Genomic DNA, 22,596 nt, shown 5'->3' with positions numbered 1-22,596 from the left:
TTAAAGCTAGAGTAATCGTCCACCAGAGCTGAGCAAAGTAGCGGAAATGTGCACGAATAAAAATCCACCAATAGGAAAATAGGAATGCGCGCAGCCCACCAATGGAAAGTCATTCTTGAAACCTGGTGAATGCTCGATCCTACAATTCACATTACCTATAGTAAAAGTACTAAATACTACATAATCCTATTAAAATTTTCACTTACACTATCAAACAGTCACGAAACAGAAACGGAATTACACGGGCGGAGTAAATAGTTTATCTACTTATTGAATGTTAATGACTTAACAAAATCGTCTAAGAGTCGGTTGGACCAAACCGTCTGTCATGACAGACGGTGCACCGTTAAAGCGTTCGCTAAATCTTATTGTATGGGAAGTTTCATAGTTCTCTGCTGCGTGAGGTTGATCAGTCTGTTAATTGTGGTTGGTGCAATTGACCCTAAGACGCTGGTTTAACTTTTAAATTTATATTACGCGCGATAGCGAATCTTATCAGAATGCACGAAGGCTCATTTTAATCTGTAGGTACTTATCCATGGGCGCCTTTTTACAACGCGATACCATTGATCACTTCGTCCATATAGTAATTTCTCTTGCTGGATGAATTCGCTCTTTTTTATAGATTCGACAATAATCTGTCCACTGCCTTGTCTCATGTTTTGAATTGACTATCATTGTTTTAAGAACAATTAAATGTCTCATTCTCAGGAAAAGAGGGCCCTTCTCGCGATATGCGTTTGCATTATTTTGTAAGCGCATGCCACAAGTACCTTTTCTTTGAGAAAGACACAAATAAGAATATAAACTTAATAAACGTGTGCCTATAATAGAATATGTGTGTAGATAGCTAAAAATGGAAAATAAAATGTATTGTAAAATAATAAAATGAATAAACTCAACGCGTCAATATATATGAGCTTTCTTGTAGTTCTATGTTAGATATAGTATTATAATGTGGCTGTCATGATAAAAGGGTCCTTACAGAGTTTGAGTTTATGCAATTTAAAATACTCTAATGCCGCTTTCTTTTATATTTTTTGACTACACGCGGAATGCATGGTGGAGGAACTGAAAGCGACGGTCACACATGACAAAAATGTGAACTTTCGTGCGCTCAAATTTTCATAAATTTTACAAATTTCAACTGCCGGGTTATTATTTTGAAGTTCCATTTTATCATGACCAGCGACTAATATTTACAGAGTGGAAAACACAATACAGATTTGTCAGGTTTAACATTTAACTACACTATTTTGAATTGGTATATACCTAGTATTTTATAATCGAATAACTTGTATTGTATCGTCAAATATCAATTTCTATGTAGGTATGAAATAATCATGATTAATATATATTCTACACAGCTAAGTATATGCTAATAATTCTCATTGTACACTATTAAATGTATCATACTTTAAACTGTATCTGTTCACAGGGATATACTTTTACCAAATATTGTATAACTTGTAATTATTTAAAAAAACATTTTTAGCTAATACAAGGTCTAGTAAGACGTTAGTCTGTCAAACCACCTTCTATACATTAAAGGCCTGTGCACACCAAAAGCGTGTTCGTAGACGTTCACGTGCGTGTTGTAATATACAGATGTTTGTAAGAGACTGCACACCGCTTGCGTGACGTGTGCGTGTACGGCTCCAACATTTATCGCACGTACACGTCTACACACACGCAGCCGGTGTGCTCTGGCCGTTACTTAATTTTCAATACGATATCAGAGACAATTAAAAAAAGTAATCTACATCTACATTGCTTATCTCAATCATTGATGTTATTAAACTGAGGTAAAGAATAATTTTACAGTATTAACTTCGGGGTATTGTGCCTTCTGTAAAATAATGATAGATTTAAGGCAGGGTTTCTCAATCGATTTTTATAAATAACAGTAAAAAAATACACAGAATTGGTCTAGAATGTGTAACTTTTTGTTTGTTTTCGCCTATGTAGTATTTGCGTTTTTAAATACATTAATATTAGGGAAATATAGTACCTAAATGTATAAGGGTCTAGGCAACATAATTTTTGACATCCACCTGATCCACCCCTTAAGAAGGTGGGAAAGGAAAATGATATAAACCAATACCACGCGGAAAAAGTTCAATTATTTTGAAAGTCGATTGAGAAATACCATCTAAATGTTGTGCCTTTTATTTTCATTTCTACTATGTATTTTGTACCTGAGGCTACATTATTCTTAGATCCAATTTAGAACCCTTTAGAACGCTTTTACTGAAACGTATGTACGATTTACAACAAATGACCGAGTCAAGGGAATTCGAAACTTATAATACTATAATTAGATTCCATATTTCAGTGGCTGCCACAAATAAGACACCGAAGACACGCCCAGACCCTTTGATGTGAATCGTATATAAGACTCGTGTGTTAATAAACTTAGGATAGTAGTAGTTATGTAGCTAAATGTTTGCCACCTATAGGTAGGGCAGCGTATACATGCTCAAAATATGCACAATTAAACTTAAGCACTTTCGCACATGGTGTAATTGTAACTAACGAAGTATCGTGCGAAATAGATAATGTGTCTTAGAGATCCATGTCGTTTTGTGTATGTAGTATTAAATGTAAGTTTCCTATCCTCCTAAGGCTCAAGGTCCTACCTATAGTACTTATTCAGTTCGATGAAATTTGAATCATATTCAATTGGAACAGAGTCGCATTTGTTTTGTTTCGTTCAATTTTCAAACAAAACCAAATTCAACTCTATTCCCTGCACTAAAGGTTCAAATTTCAGTGGCAAATTCTGGATTTTTCATTTGTATGGCTGGGCCTTACTGACAGGTTCAAAAACCTGAATGGTGAAGAAATGATTATGGTACGGAAAGATACATCTTAGTGCAAAAGGTTTCTGAGATGCAAAATGTATTTAGTACTTACATTTTATGTGTCTGGTTATACATAATACTGTATTTCTTTAAACACTGGTAAAAAACAACGTTCACTAAAGTTTCAAATTACATATTGGTTTCAATTACCATCATGAAAATGTATTCGAAAAAACTTCAACTATTATCTGCATAAAATGAGTCCCTATTTTTGTGATATCTAATGTAAATATAATGTTGCATTTAATGTTTACCAAGTATTTTTAAGATTTTACTTGTAAAAATGCATTCAAAAATGTAATATCGTCCAGTTTGAATATTATGATTATTATGTTCAATTCCGAAAATTGTACCTGTTTTAAAAGTTGAGGCTGTGGCTGGTCTGATGGAATCTACTTCTTTTTGGTAGACATGTCTTATTTCAGGCTTGTGAATAAAACACCATTCAAGCCTGTCTATTGTCTGTTGTTAAGATAAAAAACTTAGCCAAAGCCCCTCGTGCATGTAGGTTAAAAACACATGAAATAAATTTCTTCAACAATTATTTCTGTTCAAATGTATCAAAGTTCTTAGGGCCACTTACGCGTTCCAGGGATAGCCATACTAACTCTGGGTTAACCGTTTATACAGAACAGTTTAACCCTGTATAAACGGTTAACTCCGAGTTAGTTGGCATACCTTAAGTCAATAATGAGTATGCAACATATTACATGGCATATTACAAATATGCAATGTCTATCCGAATACTTAATCACTAGGAGAGGCCTTTTCTAAACTTTTTACCTATACCAAAACTATACTCACTGGGTCAGCAACTTGACATGGATTTTGATTTGATTTGATATGGTTATCATTACACAGCACTATGCACATATATAGTAATGCCCCACTTGCACACAAGTGGTGTGCGGATCAACATCCAAAGACCTAGTTCTGTGTGTCATGGATTTAATTATAACCTTTTGAACGCCTCAGACGGCAATTGCCGTCAACGCAAAATTGTGACAACGACGCCAAAGACGGCATTTGACGTCGATCGTTTTTTGATGAAAATCTACTGAAAAACACCCGACTTTTAGGTTGGCAATGGCATTATTTATTCACAAAACTAAATTTTACCCCTGTGGCGCCAGTGGTACGGCAAATGGATGCGCCGTTTGGCGTTCAAAAGGATAAATAACATTACTGTTTCAGTAGCTGTATCAGTAGATTCTCAAGACTAGCCCAAGGAATTTGAGGCTTGCATTTATTTATTACCCATTGTAGATAGTCCTGTGATGTGAATATAATTTTAATTTACATTCCGTTTTGTGATATGATAAATCATGGTTTGTATAAATATATGGATTGATACAATTATTGTTGTATTTTATTTTTCACAGATTAAGAAACCCTTTGATTTTTTTTAACTATACTTAATAAATAAATATGGAATCCAAAAACTAAGGAAGTTTTCTCACCTTTCTTTAAATATTTATCATCAAAAGAAGAAGATATTCACAAATTACTTTTAGTACCATTATTGTAAGAGCAGAGAACTGGGAAACTTACATGAGGTTATCATTCATTGAAACCAAAAAATAGTTTTTAGATTTTTTTTATTGTCAGCTTATATACAAAACTTATTCGGTCTTAGCGGCGGCTGCTTTAGGTTTCTTCGCCTTGATGGGCCTCTGAGATCGGAGGATGGCAGAGGCACGGCGCAGAGTAGCCTTGGTCAGATCGGTGCGATAGTGGTTAGCTTTCAACAGCTTCTTTACCTTGAAGAGTGATCGCCTCGCGCCAGCTTTGAATGAGCGGCGTACGGTGTTCTTCACGGGCTTGTTTCCAGCCTTGACCTTCTTGGTGACAACTGTGAATCCTTTCCTGTCCGGGTTCTCGACCACGCCGACGGCTTTCTTGTGGATCAGGCCGTTGTATCTGTAGGAGTTGAGGTTAGTCACATTGTTGGGCTCCTTGCTGAACGGCTTCTTGATGTTACGCTTCTTCACGAGGAAGGCGTTGTTGTTGCGGATGATCATCCAGTTAAGATGGGACGACATTTTTCTAGTTTTATCGTAAAAACTAGCTACAGAAACAACGTGCTCACGACGTGTCCGTAGACAAAAGGAAGAGGAGTTTTGTTTATGGTTCTACGAGCTGTCAAAATAAATGTTGCCCATACATAAAATCAGATCTCCCAACTTTGTAAATAAATGATCGTCTTTTTGGTCTTTATTTTCGAGAATAATAAAATTAGAATAAAATTATAGTCTGGCGAACAAACGCCGACCACCATGTTTTCTCATAAAGTCAGTCCATCAAAAGTCTGCAGCGGATTTGATAGCCCACGCAGTGCACGTGTTATTTTAAACGTCAAACTTCTATAAAATTATGACTTATAAATGACACTTGCACTGCGTGGGCTATCAAATCCACTGCAGACTATTCTTGATCCGACTCTAGTAAAGGCACTCACAAATAAGTGTTCAAACTGTATACTTCACATTTGACGTTTTTTTGTTAATGCACTGTTATTATTACAGGGTTATAAGACTTAGAGGATATAACCAACGGAGACGCCATGTCTAAAATTTTCGGTACAAAATAGTCTGCCGTTTTTTGCGGGGGAGGGGCACATCAAATGTATAGGTACGTCATGTCAGATAAACGTCAGTCCATACATATGGTTGGCATGTGGTTGACCATTGGCCGCCTATTTTCGACAGAGGGGAACGCCTGTTAATGGCGGCTCCATTGTTAATTACTCCGAGTTATAAGAATTGCGGCTGCCTTTTTGGCTCGAAAATGTATCGATATATTTTAAACCATTTTTAGGGTTCCGTACCCAAAGGGTAAAACGCTTAGAGGATATAACCAACGGAGACGCCATGTCTAAAATTTTCGGTACAAAATAGTCTGCCGTTTTTTGCGGGGGAGGGGCACATCAAATGTATAGGTACGTCATGTCAGATAAACGTCAGTCCATACATATGGTTGACATGTGGTTGACCATTGGCCGCCTTTTTTCGACAGAGGGGAACGCCTGTTAATGGCGGCTCCATTGTTAATTACTCCGAGGTAAAACGGGACCTATTACTAAGACTCCGCTGTCCGTCCGTCCGTCCGTCTGTCACCAGGCTGTATCTCGTGATCTGTGATAGCTAGACAGCTGAAATTTTCACAGATGATGCATTTCTGTTGCCGCTATAACAACAAATACTAAAAACAGAATTAAATAAAGATTTAAGTGGGGCTCCCACACAACAAACGTGATTTTTGACCGAAGTTAAGCAATGTCGGGCGGGGTCAATACTTGGATGGGTGACCGTTTTTATAGATAATGGTACGGAACCCTTCGTGTGCGAGTCCAACTCGCACTTGGCCGGTTTTTCTTTGCTTGTAGTGATTTTATTTTCATATCATATTAAATAAAAATACCAGTTGGCTATCAAAGCTAAGCGAACATTTATACATATGCTTTAAAAAAATTTAGAATAGCCTATTAAAATCTATTAGGAGGCCATTAATTATTATTATTATTACATAACAACTATTACATGACAAAATATTGCAAACAGTTTTTAATGATATGGTATAGTTTGTCAAAGGACAGAGAGAATCATACTATCTTTGTTAGGCTCAGGGTTGGGCAAAATACTGGCTTCCACGTATTTCAAATACAAATTACAAAATACATTTTTAAAAGTATTTGAAATACCAAATACAAACTACTTTGGTGACTAGTATTTGAAATACAAAATACAAATTACAGTGTTTAAAATAATGTATTTCAAATACAAAATACTTTTCATTTTTTTTTGTTTAATCATTTAGTTTTTTTAACGAATATCCTTCCCTAAAAACTTATAGGGTCATTGCGCTTGTTTTCGTCCAGCTCTAGTTTTCGTCCACTTGACGAAATTTGAATATAAACCTACATTGCTGCACAAATTTGGACTGATTTCAATCCTTAGCTAAACAATATATCTGTCTATATATAAAAAGAAATATTTCGCAAATAGTAAATTAAAAATGAAATATATTATTTGCTAATCTGTCAAGCGGTCTAAAACTAGAGCATGGACGGAAACTACTGCAATCACCCTATCCCCTGGCTTTTGACGAAAAGTTCCGCGCAGAATAGCTCGCGCATTGTACCTATTTGCCCTTGTACAAGTCGTACATTATATTTTTAAAAACGTTCCATTTTAGGATCATAGAATTTAATAAAATGTATTTTGGAGAAATGTATTTTGAAGCTTGACGTATTTGAAATACAAAATACATGTGAGTGCAGTATTTGAAATACCAAATACAAAATACTTTTCCATGTAGTATTTGAAATACAAATACAAAATACTAAGATGTATTTCAAATACGTATTTCAAATACATGTAATTGAAATACTGCCCAACCCTGGTATTCTTTGTCTTACACTAGTACTAACACCCTTAAGAAAAGGATGAGTATAGTTTTCCTGGTTCTTACTGACAGACAAATTAGTTTGACCAACTATATGTGTACTTTAATTAATTTGAGATGTTCGTTCTTCTACACGATGATTTTTAATCGGTGATCAGGAGTAGAAAAATATTAATATCTAGCACAAATTAAACTTATTAGGGTAGGTCTCACGCAATTATCTCATTGTTTAATTAATTAAAAATTAAAACATATTTATAACTAATAACCACTAAATACATGGTTAATTTATATAATCCTACATGAATTAACTACGATACGTCAAGTGCCATAGATATGGCGGGAAATTTGACGGATCTACGACTTTGTTTATGCATATGACAATGACAATGACAAGTTATACTCATAAATTATCAATTGCCATTAAGTTCGTGAAGAGGCTATAACTCATAGATACCGATTAGTAGAGTGACAAGGATTTTAGGATAAAATTGATCTCAAAATTAAAATTATGATTAAAAAAAACAAGTTTCTTTCCATGTAATTACGACTTCAACGTGATCTATCTACATCAATTACCGAGTTAGAAAAAAATGTTCCTGATCACCGATTAAAAATCATCGTGTATATGGGTTGAGATAATGGCTCCTCTACACGATTGGCCAACGCCGGCCAATCCAAGGGACGCAGCCATGCGGTAGACTGAGATAGCAATATAACTTGCTCCCTCTAATGCATAAATGCGTCCCTTGGATTGGCCGGCGTTGGCGCATCGTGTAGAGGAGCCATAATAAGTAAAGTCAGATCAAGCTAACTCGACAGTGATTTTTATAGCACAGACTGTGCAAGTGTTATTTTAAGTGTCATAATTTAATATTTAAGAATTTCGAACTACTGAAAACTACTTCTAAAATGAAGTCATCAAACTACCATTTTATTATCAGGCTAATTACTTTCAGGAGGTCGGGATAATAATGCAAGCTAGGCTTGAGTCGGTCCTGAACTAAGAACTATTAAGAATGAAATCCCATCAAGGACCGAAAGGAACTAAATCTTTTTGCACGCTCTTAATCGGTCTTTAGGTCCTTTAGTTCAGTGGGATTCGAGAGCGCTTGACTGAGTGAAACGTAAAATGGACGGAACGAAACGGTTGTCAATGTCGCTGGCACGAGTGTGAACGAGATGAAAGAACGACGTGACACTCCTAAGCCCGTAAAATATGAAGGAAAATCAAATATATTTCGACATATTTGATATTTTTTAATTATGTTATGGTGTTTTAATTTTTAATATCGACATATCGTATCGTACAAGTTAAATTGTATTCAGTTACCAAAGATTGGAAAGAAACCAATGAAAAATCGACTCCTATTCATTCCCGGCTCTCAACGACCGAACTGAACTAAAGGAACTAAAAGACCGAACTAGTTCGTTTGACCGATTGACCGAGAGCGGAGCGCTCTCTGTAGTGACCGAGCAGGCACAAGCCTAATGCAAGTTGTCTTAAAAATTTGCAAACAATAAATGATTACTTGTTGGTGACGCAAAAACACAGACTAGCAGACAGCTAGTACGTATCCGGCAAACACTGACGTATTATATCTATGGACTTGCCTTACGGGCACTAAAAATGGTACTAGTTCAGCGGTGTGACTCACGAATTCGAGCCAATCGTGCAGTCTAACGCAACTAGTTGCGACCAATCGCGCGCGTGATGCGAACTCATCAACCAATCGCGTTGTAGCGGTGTCACACCGCTGTACTGGCCCCATTCTTATTGCCCGTAAGGCCAGTCCTGAAATATATACGTCAATGCCGGCAAATGTATAAACTCGCACTTCTGATATCTAAATTATTTATCCTATTCAAATTTTCCCTGAAGTTGGGGAATAACGTATATCCTGGCAAACTTGGGCATAAACAATCGGTGTAGAACCATGAAGAATGTTGTATTATCGATCAGGGTATTCTTTAGCATAATTTCATTTAAATATTAATTAAATAAATTTTATTTTAAGCCTGTCAACAATTCAAAAATTACATAAAATATTTAAGTTTTTTGGTTTACGTTATATTTTTGTCTATGGTTTTTACCGTTGTTTCTATTTTTTTTTTGCATTATGGTGATATGTCAAATTCCGAACTAAACTTGTCTGGGACGTTTCGTGTTGGTTCTTATAATATAATATCTTTTTCTTTATTATATTTACAGTATACGATTTAGTAAATGTAGTTCTTTCATGTAAATTGTTTGTGATTTCGTACTAAGTGCCAAATTGATGCCTCGACGAAATTGGTATTATGAATCAGGGTGATCAAAATATAAACAAAGATATGATCGATTGTGATTTAATCGACGTGGAATCTTTGGATTTTTCCGATGAACAGACATGGTAAGAATGCATACATATTATTCCGGTATTAAATTTTGTATGCGGGACATAGTTTTTAGGGTCAGGCATGCTGTGTCCGTTTGACATTTTAACTTCCTATTGGTACGGATTTGGCTTGTTGCTCTCCTTACGATATCCAGTATTACCAGTGCTACTCCTATAGAAACCTGTATTTACGGATGATTCACAAGGTGATGTAAAGCATGCTTTTCATTTATATCTGTTATCATCATTATATTATGTAAACAATGCGAGAATAGTGGGTAGTTAGTTTTTAGTCCACTTTCGACACTCTAGTCACAAGTAATGAGATGAAAATGGTTCAAAGTTTTGTAATAATTAGCAACAATTCAGTTGTTTTGTAAACAGAGAGTGTAAGACCTTGACTGATACACAATGTTTTCATGGAACCATGTAGGTCACCATAATAATAAAACTTCCGAAGTTACAAATGTTACACGGTAACAAGTTTTGCAGTCAGACTAGAACCTGTTATAGATTATGTTCAATACTAACACAGTATAATCTTCTCTATGTGTATGTCAGCATTAATTTATTTATAGACTTAAATACATTCATAATTTACATAGTATAATTTTAAGTAGAAGGTATATCTAGTGGGATCATACTAAGAGAGGCCAAATATAATGTACATAAAAACTTTTTTTTTTGGTTGTCAAACCACCTCGACCACAATAGAAACACTTCTGGGTATAATATGGGTACTAATTTTTTGTATGGTCTCATAAGACCCAGGGCAAGTTTTGCTCTTTTGAATTTAGACCTTTCTTTTATTTATACATAAAGAGTTCAAAACTCTAATTGAATTTGTACTCGTTCAAGTACACGGGGACTTACGAGGACGGAGATTAACAGTCTTTATTTTTTACTCCTTCCAGGTCCTTCTTTATACTTCTGTAAAATATTGGCTGTACAAAACATGAAGTTAACATTGACATGCTAAACTGAATGTAGGGATGCACTGATAATAAAGCACCGCCGATTAGGGAATGCAATAACTGGCCAAATTCCATAACCGGTTTCGATTATGCCCGAAAAATAACCGAATATCGGTTATAATTGGTTACGGTTATTTTAGACGAAAAATTATAAATTTACAATGAAGTAATTAAAAAAATACAAAAATCTTTGTAAAAGTCTACGTTTTTTAATAAAATTCACCAAATACAGTAAAAGTAAAATATGACCTTGAACGTGATTATATTTTTGTTATTAAAGTCCATGAATGATAAAAATTATAGTCACAGGCGTCACTGCCAAAAATGGCAGGATTTTGTAGTCATTTGATGATAAAAACATACAATTTAAGTTATAAATAAATAACCGAAAATAACCGTAACCGGTTATTCGAGTTTCCAATATTCGGTTATGAAATTTTGACAAAATATTCGGTTATAACCGAATATTTCGGTTACGGTTATAACCGATTTGCATTCCCTAATACCGATTGATAATGCAACATACAGTTATAATAATTTATGTAAAGTTTGCTATCACAGTCATTAGGTAATGGGTTCATTGTATCCAAAGCCCAGTTGCAATTAGATAAGTCTGACGTGAAACTGAGATAATTACTAGATAAGATGAAATGGCAAACCTTTTTTGATAAACATGCTATTTATGATACAAAGAATACATAAAATTAAAAATAACACGAAAAATCAAGGCAATCCTTTCTTAAAATCCTTTCCACATTTTTTGTTATCTTGATGGTTTCAGTTTTCTGTTGGACACCATGCGTTCACAGGTCTCTAGCATAATACCTTGAAAATCATTAATTATAAGTATTTTACAGCGTCAAGTTTAAATTGGAAGCTATTTAAAAAAAAAAGTAGAAACACCATTAAAAAATATTATTGTTCCAGGCTCAATACTGCTCCAGAAGATACCGGTGTGGCCTTAGACATAGTTGACTGGCAGCTGTCCTTCGACTGGCCGTTCACGGAGGATGATGACTACCTTAAGACAGAAACGGAATTGTACTCGGTGCTGGATTATTTACTCAAAAGTAAGTGGTTTTTATAACACAACCCAGCCCTCTTTTTTTCAACAACTTTCAACTCTTTTTTACACCCTTTTTTATCTAAGCTTAGGGCCAGTTGCACCAACAACAATTAGCAGAGTGATCAACGTTCCCAAATCGCCCAAAAAAATGTATGTTGAAGGAATGAGTTGCCTCCTTTGCGCTACGACATGGGATTCTTCAAGAAGCGGGTATTTAGGGTTCTTAAGGGTCGGCAACGCTTAAGTGGCTCCTGTGATGTTGCTTATGTCCATGGCCGACGATGACCGCTTCCCATCATTTAAAGATCTGTTATTGTAGTAGTTGTATTGTGTAGTATTGGGTACTGGCCTAAACTGTCAATTCACAGTTTGGAACAAGATCGGAGTATCCCTTTAAACGCCACGCCTATTAAAGCACGCGCCATTATAAACCTTATCCGAATGCACGAAGGTTAATATTAAACTGTGGATTTGGCGGTCAAAGGATTAAAGTCAAAACAAAAGGCTAATTAAAAGTGAATTATCTATGCGCCGGCGCACAAATGACGGCGCGGATTTGCGTCGCTCGATGCGCCTCATCAGCTTCGAACAAAGATCCGATTCCATATACTATACATATAACAGAAAACTCTTACTGACCTTAGGTGGACCTTATGTGTTTGGAATAAGGTTTATGAATGAATATTGTGAACGAATGATGATACAGGCATGGATAGAAGTGCCACTAACTAATGTTAATCCGTCGACGTGAGAAAGTAAAGACTGATAACGCAAATCAAAAATTACGCTACGGAGAATAACCGTCTGCATTTATTTATTTGGAATATCGTTTGTTTCCTAAAGGGGCCCACTGATTAACAGTCCGCCGGACGGTACCGGCCTGTCAGTTGTTCGGAACTGTCAAAATTTTGTTCTAACTGACAGGCCGATACCGCCCGGCGGACTGTTAATCCCCTGTTAATCCCTGTTAGGCCCCTTAACTGAAGAAATGTTTATGCTAAACTAAATGACCTTGTTTGTGAGCCCAAATCTTTATATTATTTAGTGGCGCCGCAGCAGCCTTGCACATTATTTTATATATAACTTACGTATGAGGAGTACACAAATGTCAAGAAAAAACCTTCCTTAATCCAAACACATTCTTAACTAGTCTTCTTTTTTGGACGTCGGTTAAAGGAACGATGGCAAATCTAAACATCAATGGCGGCCCCTGTCCTGGTTCATTCATGTCACAATCGGTTCAATGCCAGCCCGATTATCCAATTGCAATTGATATACGTTTGTATGGCGACATACTTGCATGTCTGAAAGGTTTAGGACTGGTAATTAATTTGCAACAACAGGAAAAGAGGTAAACTTTGGTCTGGCCAAGAAGATCATGTACTCAAAATATCCGCGAGTTGTAAACATAATACATATTTATATTTACGCTGCTTTTGATTTCGTAACTTTATACATCCTCATTTATAAGAAAATAGTGTTTGTGTACCCGCAGAAAGTATTTTTGAAAACCAATACCATGCCAAACGACATAGTAAATGTTGATAGCGGTCACCGGCTCTGAGCTATGTTCCCAGTAGCACAAGGGTATACACCCACTTGCCAGAATTTCATTTGCCATAATTTCATTTGCCATAATAGTCAACAGCCATTATATTGTTTCCCATAATTACATATGCAATACTTATTGTTTACTATATTAGTCACGTGCCAGAAACTTTGTTTCCCATAAAATCAATTTCAATAATATCATTTGTCATCATCATTGTAAGCCATAATTATCACTAGCCATAATATATTTTTTTACAGAAACCAAATGCTACTAGAAAAATGGGTTAGGTTAGGTTTGAACTGCGACCCTTACAGAAAAGTAATGCTACTGGAAAAGTGGGTTAGGTTAGGTTTGAACTGCCACCCTTACAGAAAAGAAATGCGATTGGAAAAGTGGGTTAGCTTAGGTTTGAACTGCACCCTACACAGAAAATAAATGCTACTAGAAAAGTAGGTTAGGTTAGGTTTGAACTGCGACCCTTACAGAAAAGAAATACTATCAGAAAAGTGGGTTAGGTTAGGTTTGAATTGCTACCCTTACAGAAACCAAATGCTACTAGAAAAATGGGTTAGGTTAGGTTTGAACTGCGACCCTTACAGAAAAGAAATACTACTGGAAAAGTGGGTTAGGTGAGGTTAAATATTGTATTAAATAATATTATTACAATTAATAATATGGACAACAACACGTATGGCACTCGTACGTTCTGGAATCTAATAATCGGGTAAACAAAGAGTATGTCACATCATTTTTATGGTAAACAAACAATTCGGGCAAATGAAATTCGGGCAAATAAAATTCGGGCATATGAGTATTATTTTATATAATTTTCGGACAAACAATAGACAACCTAGCACAAGTTACCTAACAGTTACACGAAGTACGAACCATAATAAATTATAAAATTAGTTATTATTCAGATTTAGCATGATGTTATAAGACATTTAGAATTTGAAATAGAGGAATATTGTCAAATGAAATTATGTAGTCAATATCTTTTCGAGCGATGTCGATACTTTTTGACATTTAACAAATTTAACACATATCAGTGAAAAAATAAGGATCAAAGTCAAATGGCGTTCTAAAATTGTTAATCATTTGTGTCGAAAGATGGCAGTAAATGTACTGACTACATAATTGACAATATTCCTTTAGAGTCTAGTCTAAATTCTCTTTGATATTATGGAAGAATTATACACCTTTGGTAACAGTTCATTTACGATCGAAGGGAAATAAGTAGGAAGTCGCGTGTTCTCCGTCTTCCCATACTATAAGTACGGAACCCTCGGTGGGCGAGTCCGTCTCGCACTTGTCCGGTTTTTTCAATAAATACTAACGCCCTCCTTGGCTCCAAGCTACTAGGAAATGCACGTTCAGTCGTTCACGCATGCTTGTCTCACAACCTTGTAGAACCATATACAGCTTGGCTAGGGCTAGGGCAAATAGCACTTTATCTTAGCCATATTACTCGAAAAGGTCGAATAGCCAAGTATAAACTTAGCTTTAATTACCCATAGTTCATTAGGTAAACAATAGTATTCATACGGTCGGTCGGTCGGTGCCAAGTAGGGAATGCAAATCGGTTATTTTTTGTATGGAAATAACCGCGGTTTCGGTTAATAACCGATAATTTCCATACAAAAAATAACCGAAAATAACCGATTTGCATTCCCTAGTGCCAAGCGATGATTCTACACTTCTACAGCCTGCTTGATGGTATAAAAAAACCGGACAAGTGCGAGTAGAACTCGCCCACCGAGGGTTCCGTACTTTTTAGTATTTGTTGTTATAAGCGGCAACAGAAATACATCATCTGTGAAAATTTCAACTGTCTAGCTATCACGGTTCGTGAGATACAGCCTGGTGACAGACGGACGGACGGACGGACGGACGGACGGACAGCGGAGTCTTAGTAATAGGGTCCCGTTTTACCCTTTGGGTACGGAACCCTAAAAAGCGGTAACTGTAGGCCATGGGCTATGCTTGCTATTTCAAAGGTGCCATTGTCGACTCTCATATCATATATTAACGTTTTTCTTAGGTCAGGCCCAAGTAGTTATTCTATATATTTTCAAGGGTTTAACGTAAAGTTTTAAATTATTAACATTATGACGAGCTGATGAGTGATGATAAGATTTAAAATAAACTGTTTTATCAATGAGCTTAAGAGGTAGTATAGACTTATAATGGTCTAAAATTCTAAATAGTATTTTTCATTCATACACACAAACATACATACGCATATTGCGCATTGTGAATGCTTCGTTAATCAAAGAACAACTAACAATTATTGATAAGCAGCCAATCAATACAAATTTCACTCAGTTTGCTCGCATACATTCAAATACAGTTGGTATTACGTTACGCTTAAACATGCGCCTTGTCATACCATAACATATAGGTATTATACGTAGTACACGTACAGTGAACTGAAGTTTAAAGAAACCTAGAGATTTGTTGATGTTGTTATTTATTTTATACCGCTGATTAGCTTATACTAGAAATAAAACAAATCCTGAACTAAAGAATACAAGAAGGAATGTATTGTACAGGCAGCTATAATACCATGCATGAAGGTATTGGTAATTTGGTACCTTGTTCATACAGACAATGCATTTGCATCTCCTTTATGCACTCCTACGCGCCGATTATTCGAACCTCACTCCATATATCGTTACGTTTCACTTTTATATCCAAGCAAGATAAGGTCAATAAAGTACTTTATGTAACGGTAATACGGTTTATAATGAATTGGCGGTTGCGAGAGGCTTTGATTGGATTTTGTTTTTTATTGGCGAGACCTATGGCGTCATATTGAGTCAGCATGGTAGTGAAAGTGCTCGTAGAAGGTGCTTCCGATTGCAATTATTGATAATTGGTAGTTGTTCTATGTATGTGTCTGTATAGCTGTCAGTATATGAATGGTGATGGGAGCTATTTTATTTACAAGACGGATCCCATTGTGACGGAGCTCAAATAAGCTGACCCAATTCATTTCGGAGCCTGATGAATGCGTTATTGTTATAAATTAATGCAAATTCTTCAAGTGTGTAAGGAAATATTTAATGACAGACTATGTCTTTCACATGGTATAATAATATACTCCGCCTGGTACTCTATTCCGAGATTCGCGTATGACCTAACTGACACGGGCCTACGTCATCATGCTGTTTACAGGTTCTCAAACTTTAAAATGTGGGAGAATTTTAACCAACGGTGAAAATTATTTTAACGGCATTAATTTTAAGTTATTCATGTAGAAACATAGTAAAATAAAACAAATCTAATGTATTAAATTAAACTTTATTTATCTAAACAAGACAAACGTTTGAAAAACTAATTCACAGTTACACGTTAATTACCAAGCTTATACGACGTGAAAAGTTTGGAAAACACTGCGACTGCTGACACTGAGCGAGAAGGAAATAACAATTAACACGCGTTCGACAAGGATGACGGTCAGGGCATGAAGTTATCTAGATCCGAATTGTCAAATGTGACAGCGCTATACTGTGTTGCCAGTAATGTAAACAGAATTACCCGAACGTCTGAAATTTCTTTCGTGAATCGGAAGATATTGCTAACGAATAATTAATAAAAATGACGTGTTATTGTAAAATTTAAGCTAAAATACATATAAATGAAAATTATAAAATTATAAAGAAATATTTTAACTTATTAACCATAGGTATAATGTACCCATGTAACATGTTATGTTGAAATAAAGTGGCAATGTTATTGTGACGTAGGCCCGTGTCACTCTGGGAATAGAAGACCATGTGTGTTTCATAAGTTTTGTAGATCGATTATTGAGATACAGTAGCAGTTTTTTACAAGTTTTTATTTAACTCGCAATGTTTGTATGTATGTTCGGGTCAAATCATGCAAGCTAAATTCGACCCACTTTCCATCATTCGATTGAGCTGAAATTTCACATACATGGAAATGGATGGATGGATGGGCACAGGAGGCCCACAGGGCAAAGGCCATAGGGACACTGATAAAACAACGCAACCTAATTATGTTTGGGTTTGTTAGAACTGTATCGATGAGTATTAGTTGCCTTGACTTACAATTTAGTCTTGAAGCGAAAAGCGCGCGCGTACATAACATAGAGTTGTCTGCTAGTTATATATTTTAGAATATTTGTAGTTCACGTGAAAATACAATACAATGTACAACTAACCAATACTAAGGCTAGTGAAATCGCACCTCGAACCTCGGTGTAAAGTTGCAAGCCCACACGTTGCGACCTCGAAGAAAGCGCCTCGGGCCGGCAAACCGCGACAGCCGCGGAAAGTAACGACCCCATTAACGCCTTTGTCGACCCAGGTCCACAATTACAATATTATTAACTAGTCATGTGCGGTTTATTAACTAGGGGAAGGAAAAGGAAAGCCTTTCGGACATAATTTTGTTCTTCCTCTATCCGTACTAAGTTACGACGCTTCAGTACTAATGCGGTGCTACGCGACGTAAGCGCCAACCGCCACAAGGTACCTTTACCCGTGGAACGTGACAAATGTATATTTATCGTGTTCCTGAAGTTATATGTGTACGCACATACCCCGGCACCACTAAGACTCATTAGTATTAGTCATACGGTTTACGATCATGTAGGCTTATCGACATAAAAGGAGAAGAAAAGACAGTTAAGCGTCTGATTTCAAGCACAAGTGTTGGACCAAATTTACTACCGTACGAGAGAAAGCTTTCGTTAAGTACAGCGACGGCCAATCACCAACCTTTCCTTACACTGCCAATTGTTCATTTAAATTAATCGAACGCCTTTTATAGCATCAAAATAACGTTCAATCGTATGCAAGCTACTTCCTATTTGTCAAGACATTTTGACAAGTGTCACCCGATTTCCTGAGCGTGACTAGCACGTATAAATTGTACGCGTTGTAATTTCTCTTACAACATAATAATATTGCGTGGTTATTATAATTCTGGCGGGCATGTCTAGATTGGTAACTTATGTACCTATGGTCAAATAGGCAATTATTAAGTTAGTTAGTTACTTAGGTACTCTTATGATTTAGGACATTTAGGTTTAATTGACCAGTATAAAAATGAGTCATTGCACTGAATTCGGGTGCAAATTAAATGATTAAGCTTAATTACTGTCCGAAGATGCGTTTACAAAGGTTAATGGGTTTGTTAACCCGTGCTTTGTTACTCTTTCTAATTTACTTACTCAGTGTTCCAAGTCCTTGGAACGTAATGTTATTTAATGTGACGAGGCATCTAATGTTGCTGTGTTTTGTTTACAAAACATGTTATCGGTCGTTTACAGTGAATCGTTTATGCAGTTACATAAATAGAATGATCACATTGATCACTATGCCCGAAAGCATAGTCATAGCCATGCTTTTCAGCATGGCTTGTCGGTAAAAAAGAGGATATATAAAGTTAAAAGAAAACTAGTGTCCGACCGAAACATGTTTTTTTGCCGAAACCGAAACCGAAACCGAATGTTCGGCTTTGGCTCTAGTTTCGGCCGAAACCGAAACCGAAACCGAAACTTTTGTAGACTTGTTAAAGTCGTTGTTGAATGTCATAAAACCGCTTTTACACCCATATTATGGGGCTGTCAACACCCAATGTCCTTGAAATTGAAGTTACTTAAGCAGTTTTTTAAGAAAATTACTAGAGTTAGACCAAGATAATTCTGCAACGATTTTGATAACACATGCAGTGCAAGTGTTACTTTAAACGTCAAAACTTCTATGAAATTATGACGTATAAATAACATTTGCACTAGTAGCACTGCGTATGCTATCAAAATCATTGCAGAATTTTCTTGGTCTAACTCTATTCATTCACCAGTCAAGCTAACATGTAGATACAGGGTCAACCAAAAACGCGAGCGCAGCGAGCGCGAAAATTTTTGTTAACAATATCGCAAGGCCGGGTACCGATCTTCACCTGGGCTTAAAAGTCCGAAGTGCCCCAGTGAGGCGAACTTTCATGCGAAGTCAAAGCCGTGCTTCAGGCTTCAGGATAAGTAGTTAAGCACAGACTCCAACCAATGTCCATTGTATTAAAAAGCGAGACCGCAGACCGAGCATGGCGCAGCGAGGCCAAAGGCTAAGCTGAAATAGAGGACATGTGGAACCCAAACCAATGGTAAATTGAGGTAAAAAGTGAAGCTAAGGTCGAGCATTCGTATGAAAAACTGTACGGGGGACACTTTTAAGGGTTTTTTCTTCGTTTTAATCAATAGTCAGCTGTTCAGCTTCGCAAAATATTAACTATTGAGAAAATCTACTTTGCGGCACTAGTTGAGCGTAGTAGCCTTTAGCCTCGCTTAAAATTTGCCATTAGACGTAGATAGAAAAATTACTGAATAAGTGAGTGCATAAGAGCGAAAAAGACATCGTTCGACTCGGGCCGAGCTGATACTCGGCCAACGGTTACGTGCGACAGTGCTATCTCATTCACTCTGATACAATTAGACAGTGTGCGCGTTATAGGTATTGACAGCCTCTTAAGACTGCGTCGACCGTCCAGTGGCGCTCTCATTAGTGGAATTGTGTTTTATTAAGAAACCAATTAATTTCTGTACCTATACATGAATCAGTATATGTAGGTAGGTATGTATTAATATTGTTGTCCTCCTTATTCCCCAACTTTTGGTCTTTGTCCGAAGTACCATTTCGTAAGTTTCGGCCCGGCCGAAAGGTTCGGCCGTTTTTTGGCCGAAACCGAAACTACAGCCGAAACATGTTTTTTTGGCCGAAACTGGCCGAAACCGAAACCGAAACCGAACCTTCGGTCGGACACTAAAGAAAACTGATGTTAGAATAATAAATATTTTAGGATGTTAAAAATCTCAAAATACAGGAAGACTATATATTCTCAAGGTTAAACTGAAACAATTTTTTTTATAAGGGCCCAATAAGATTTTCAAAAATTATTCAAATTGGTGGCATACAGGTTATGGACGTCTCGCCCACGACTACTTATGTCCATAATTTATCGTCCAGGCAAGCCCGTTATTCTCTAGTAAGATGAATTTATTTGAGTTCCTAATTGTAGTTATACAAAGCGTGGGAGACAAGACTATTGTTTTTTGAAACATGAAGATTTATTTTATTTTATTTATTTGAGGATCACCAATGGATAATACAACTACACAATTACATAGGAACAAGGACATTTAACATTAACTGATGCCTGCCAAGATTCCCTTGTATTTATGAAGTATTCAATTTATGAATGCTGTACAACTTAACGATATGCGAAATTCAAGAAAAGGACTACGGTTATAGTAGGCCCCGTTTTAAAAAGATACATTTGTGGAAACACACAAATAAATGGCCTTACCGGGGTTCGAACCCGGGACCTCCTGCTTCGTAGGTTAGGTCGCTACCGAACAAGTTAGCTAAATCGGTAAATCTACTTCTTCTTAGTAAAACTCAGTAAAATAGTAATCTTTTTTAGGGTTCCGTACCCGAAGGGTAAAAACGGGACCCTATTACTAAGACTCCTCTGTCCGTCTGTCTGTCTGTCACCAGGCTGTATCTCATGAACCGTGATAGCTAATAGACAGTTGAAATTTTTACAGATGATGTATTTCTGTTGCCGCTATAACAACAAATACTAAAAACAGAATATAATAAATAATAGTCTATAGTATAGCCTAGTTTAGGGCTCAGGACACTATTCCTAGGCTGTCTAACACTTTTAAAAATGTAATACCCCTCTACTATGTAATAAGCTGCATTTTTTGATACCTAAATAAATCATTTTTAATTTTTTCATTTTCTTTAAGTGGGGTTCCCATTCCCATACAACAAACGTCATTTTTTTGCCGTTTTTTGTATAATGGCAAGGTAGCCTTCGTGCGCGAGTCCGACTCGCACTTGGCCGGTTTTCTAATATACTTGGTATTCTCTTTGTCCCATACGAAGCTGGTTGTGCCTCAGTTACGCGATATGATAACACAACAATGTATTCATTCATGCGTGCATGGAAGGAAGCACGTCCTCAAACAAAGTAATCAATTTATTGTAGAGACAAGGCGACCTCGTTTATTTGCTTTAATATCAATGACCAATGATTAAATGATATGTTATCATTGCAATTAGGTTAATATTAAGATGATTAATACTCAAACGAATATAATATAGTAGGTAGAGGTACCGATGCAATTAATTCATCAGCTTCTTCGGGGCCTAATATGGGCGGGAAACCGAGTGGAACACCCACCATGCTCTTGTGTGTTTTTTAGCTAAAGATCTTAATCGAACTAATCCGTTGATGGACATTATTTTGCAGCTGATTGTATCAACCCTAATTTACATGACATATATATAACGCTTGACGGTAACCCCTTGGATGCCGAAATTAGTAGGCGCATTCAATTGGGTTGGGGCGCATTTGGAAAGCTAGGCGATGTTTTCAAGTCCAAAATCCTACAGTCACTGAAAACCAGGGTCTACAACCAATGCGTCCTCCCAGTGATGACTTACGCATGCGAGACATGGACGTTGACCGTCGGAAGGGTGCGCCAGCTAAAAGTGGCACAGAGAGCCATGGAGCGCGCGATGCTCGGGATCTCCCTGCGAGACAGAATTCGGAATGAGGACATTCGCCAACGCACGAGAGTTACCGACATCGCCAAAAGAATTGCGCAACTGAAGTGGGAATGGGCCGGCCATATCTGCCGCAGGGATGACGACCGATGGGGCCAGCGAGTACTGTTCTGGAGACCTCGACTGGGAAGCCGGAGGGACGGAAAACCACGAGCCAGATGGTCGGACGACATTAGAAAGACGGCAGGGCCGACCTGGCATAGAACCGCCGCATACAGAACAACATGGAAATCCATGAAAGAGGCATATGTTCAGCAGTGGACGCAAATATGCTAAGAAGAAGAGAAGATATATAGTCTCATGATGTGTGTAGTTTACACTTTATTACAATATCAGGAGAGTTTCATCCTTGGTCGGTAGTACATTGTGCAAGTTTATTTTTATTTAAGCTTGCTCTAATTATTATGCATATCACTATAGCTCATTTGCGTTTGACACTCATGCATAGACAAGAGAAGACTCGTCATTATATAGTAGGCCCTTTTATTGCCTGCAATAATATATTCTTATTTGTAGAGCCATAAGAGTGTGTCACATATTTTTACGACTTTTGAAGAGTAGCATATAATTGCAGGTGGCTATACTATAGTAAACAAATAGCACTTGACCGTGAATATGTGGTTTTAGCACCTTATGTGTCATGTGCTCATATATGTGCTATACCTACTATACTTACTCGTTCGAAAATAATGAACAGTTAATATTTGTACCGGTGGACTTGGTCACTTTTTCTTTAGTGTATGACATTTATTTCA

At 36.8% G+C, this 22,596-nt stretch overlaps 2 protein-coding genes and 1 long non-coding RNA gene across 3 annotated transcripts in view; 1 reads left to right on the top strand and 2 right to left on the bottom strand.

Annotated features, from left to right (window-relative positions):
- The window catches only part of LOC134794976 (uncharacterized), a 746,430-nt gene that overhangs the window by 182,749 nt on the left and 541,085 nt on the right, over positions 1 to 22,596 (bottom strand). The gene's annotated exons all lie outside the window — the stretch shown is intronic.
- Positions 4,448 to 4,994, bottom strand: LOC134794947 (large ribosomal subunit protein eL28). The gene has a single exon (XM_063766818.1). The coding sequence runs from the start codon at positions 4,904 to 4,906 to the stop codon at positions 4,487 to 4,489; it is 420 nt and encodes a 139-aa protein (XP_063622888.1). The 5' UTR covers positions 4,907 to 4,994; the 3' UTR covers positions 4,448 to 4,486.
- Positions 9,394 to 22,596, top strand: part of LOC134794957 (uncharacterized) — a 39,464-nt gene continuing 26,261 nt past the window's right edge. Inside the window, exons 1-2 of the mRNA XM_063766829.1 lie at positions 9,394 to 9,661; positions 11,548 to 11,690. Of these exons, the coding sequence (XP_063622899.1) occupies positions 9,570 to 9,661; positions 11,548 to 11,690 (235 nt within the window). The 5' untranslated portion in view covers positions 9,394 to 9,569. The remainder of the gene's footprint in view (positions 9,662 to 11,547; positions 11,691 to 22,596) is intronic.

This window comes from Cydia splendana, chromosome 11 (assembly GCF_910591565.1).
Source record: "Cydia splendana chromosome 11, ilCydSple1.2, whole genome shotgun sequence".
NCBI lineage: Eukaryota > Metazoa > Arthropoda > Insecta > Lepidoptera > Tortricidae > Cydia > Cydia splendana.
Note: the sequence above shows the minus strand (reverse complement) of the source record. Positions and strands in the feature narration are given on the sequence as shown.

Excerpts from the sequence above, each read along its gene's own strand:
- LOC134794947 (XM_063766818.1), bottom strand. The coding sequence starts at position 4,906 with ATGTCGTCCCATCTTAACTGGATGATCATCCGCAACAACAACGCCTTC.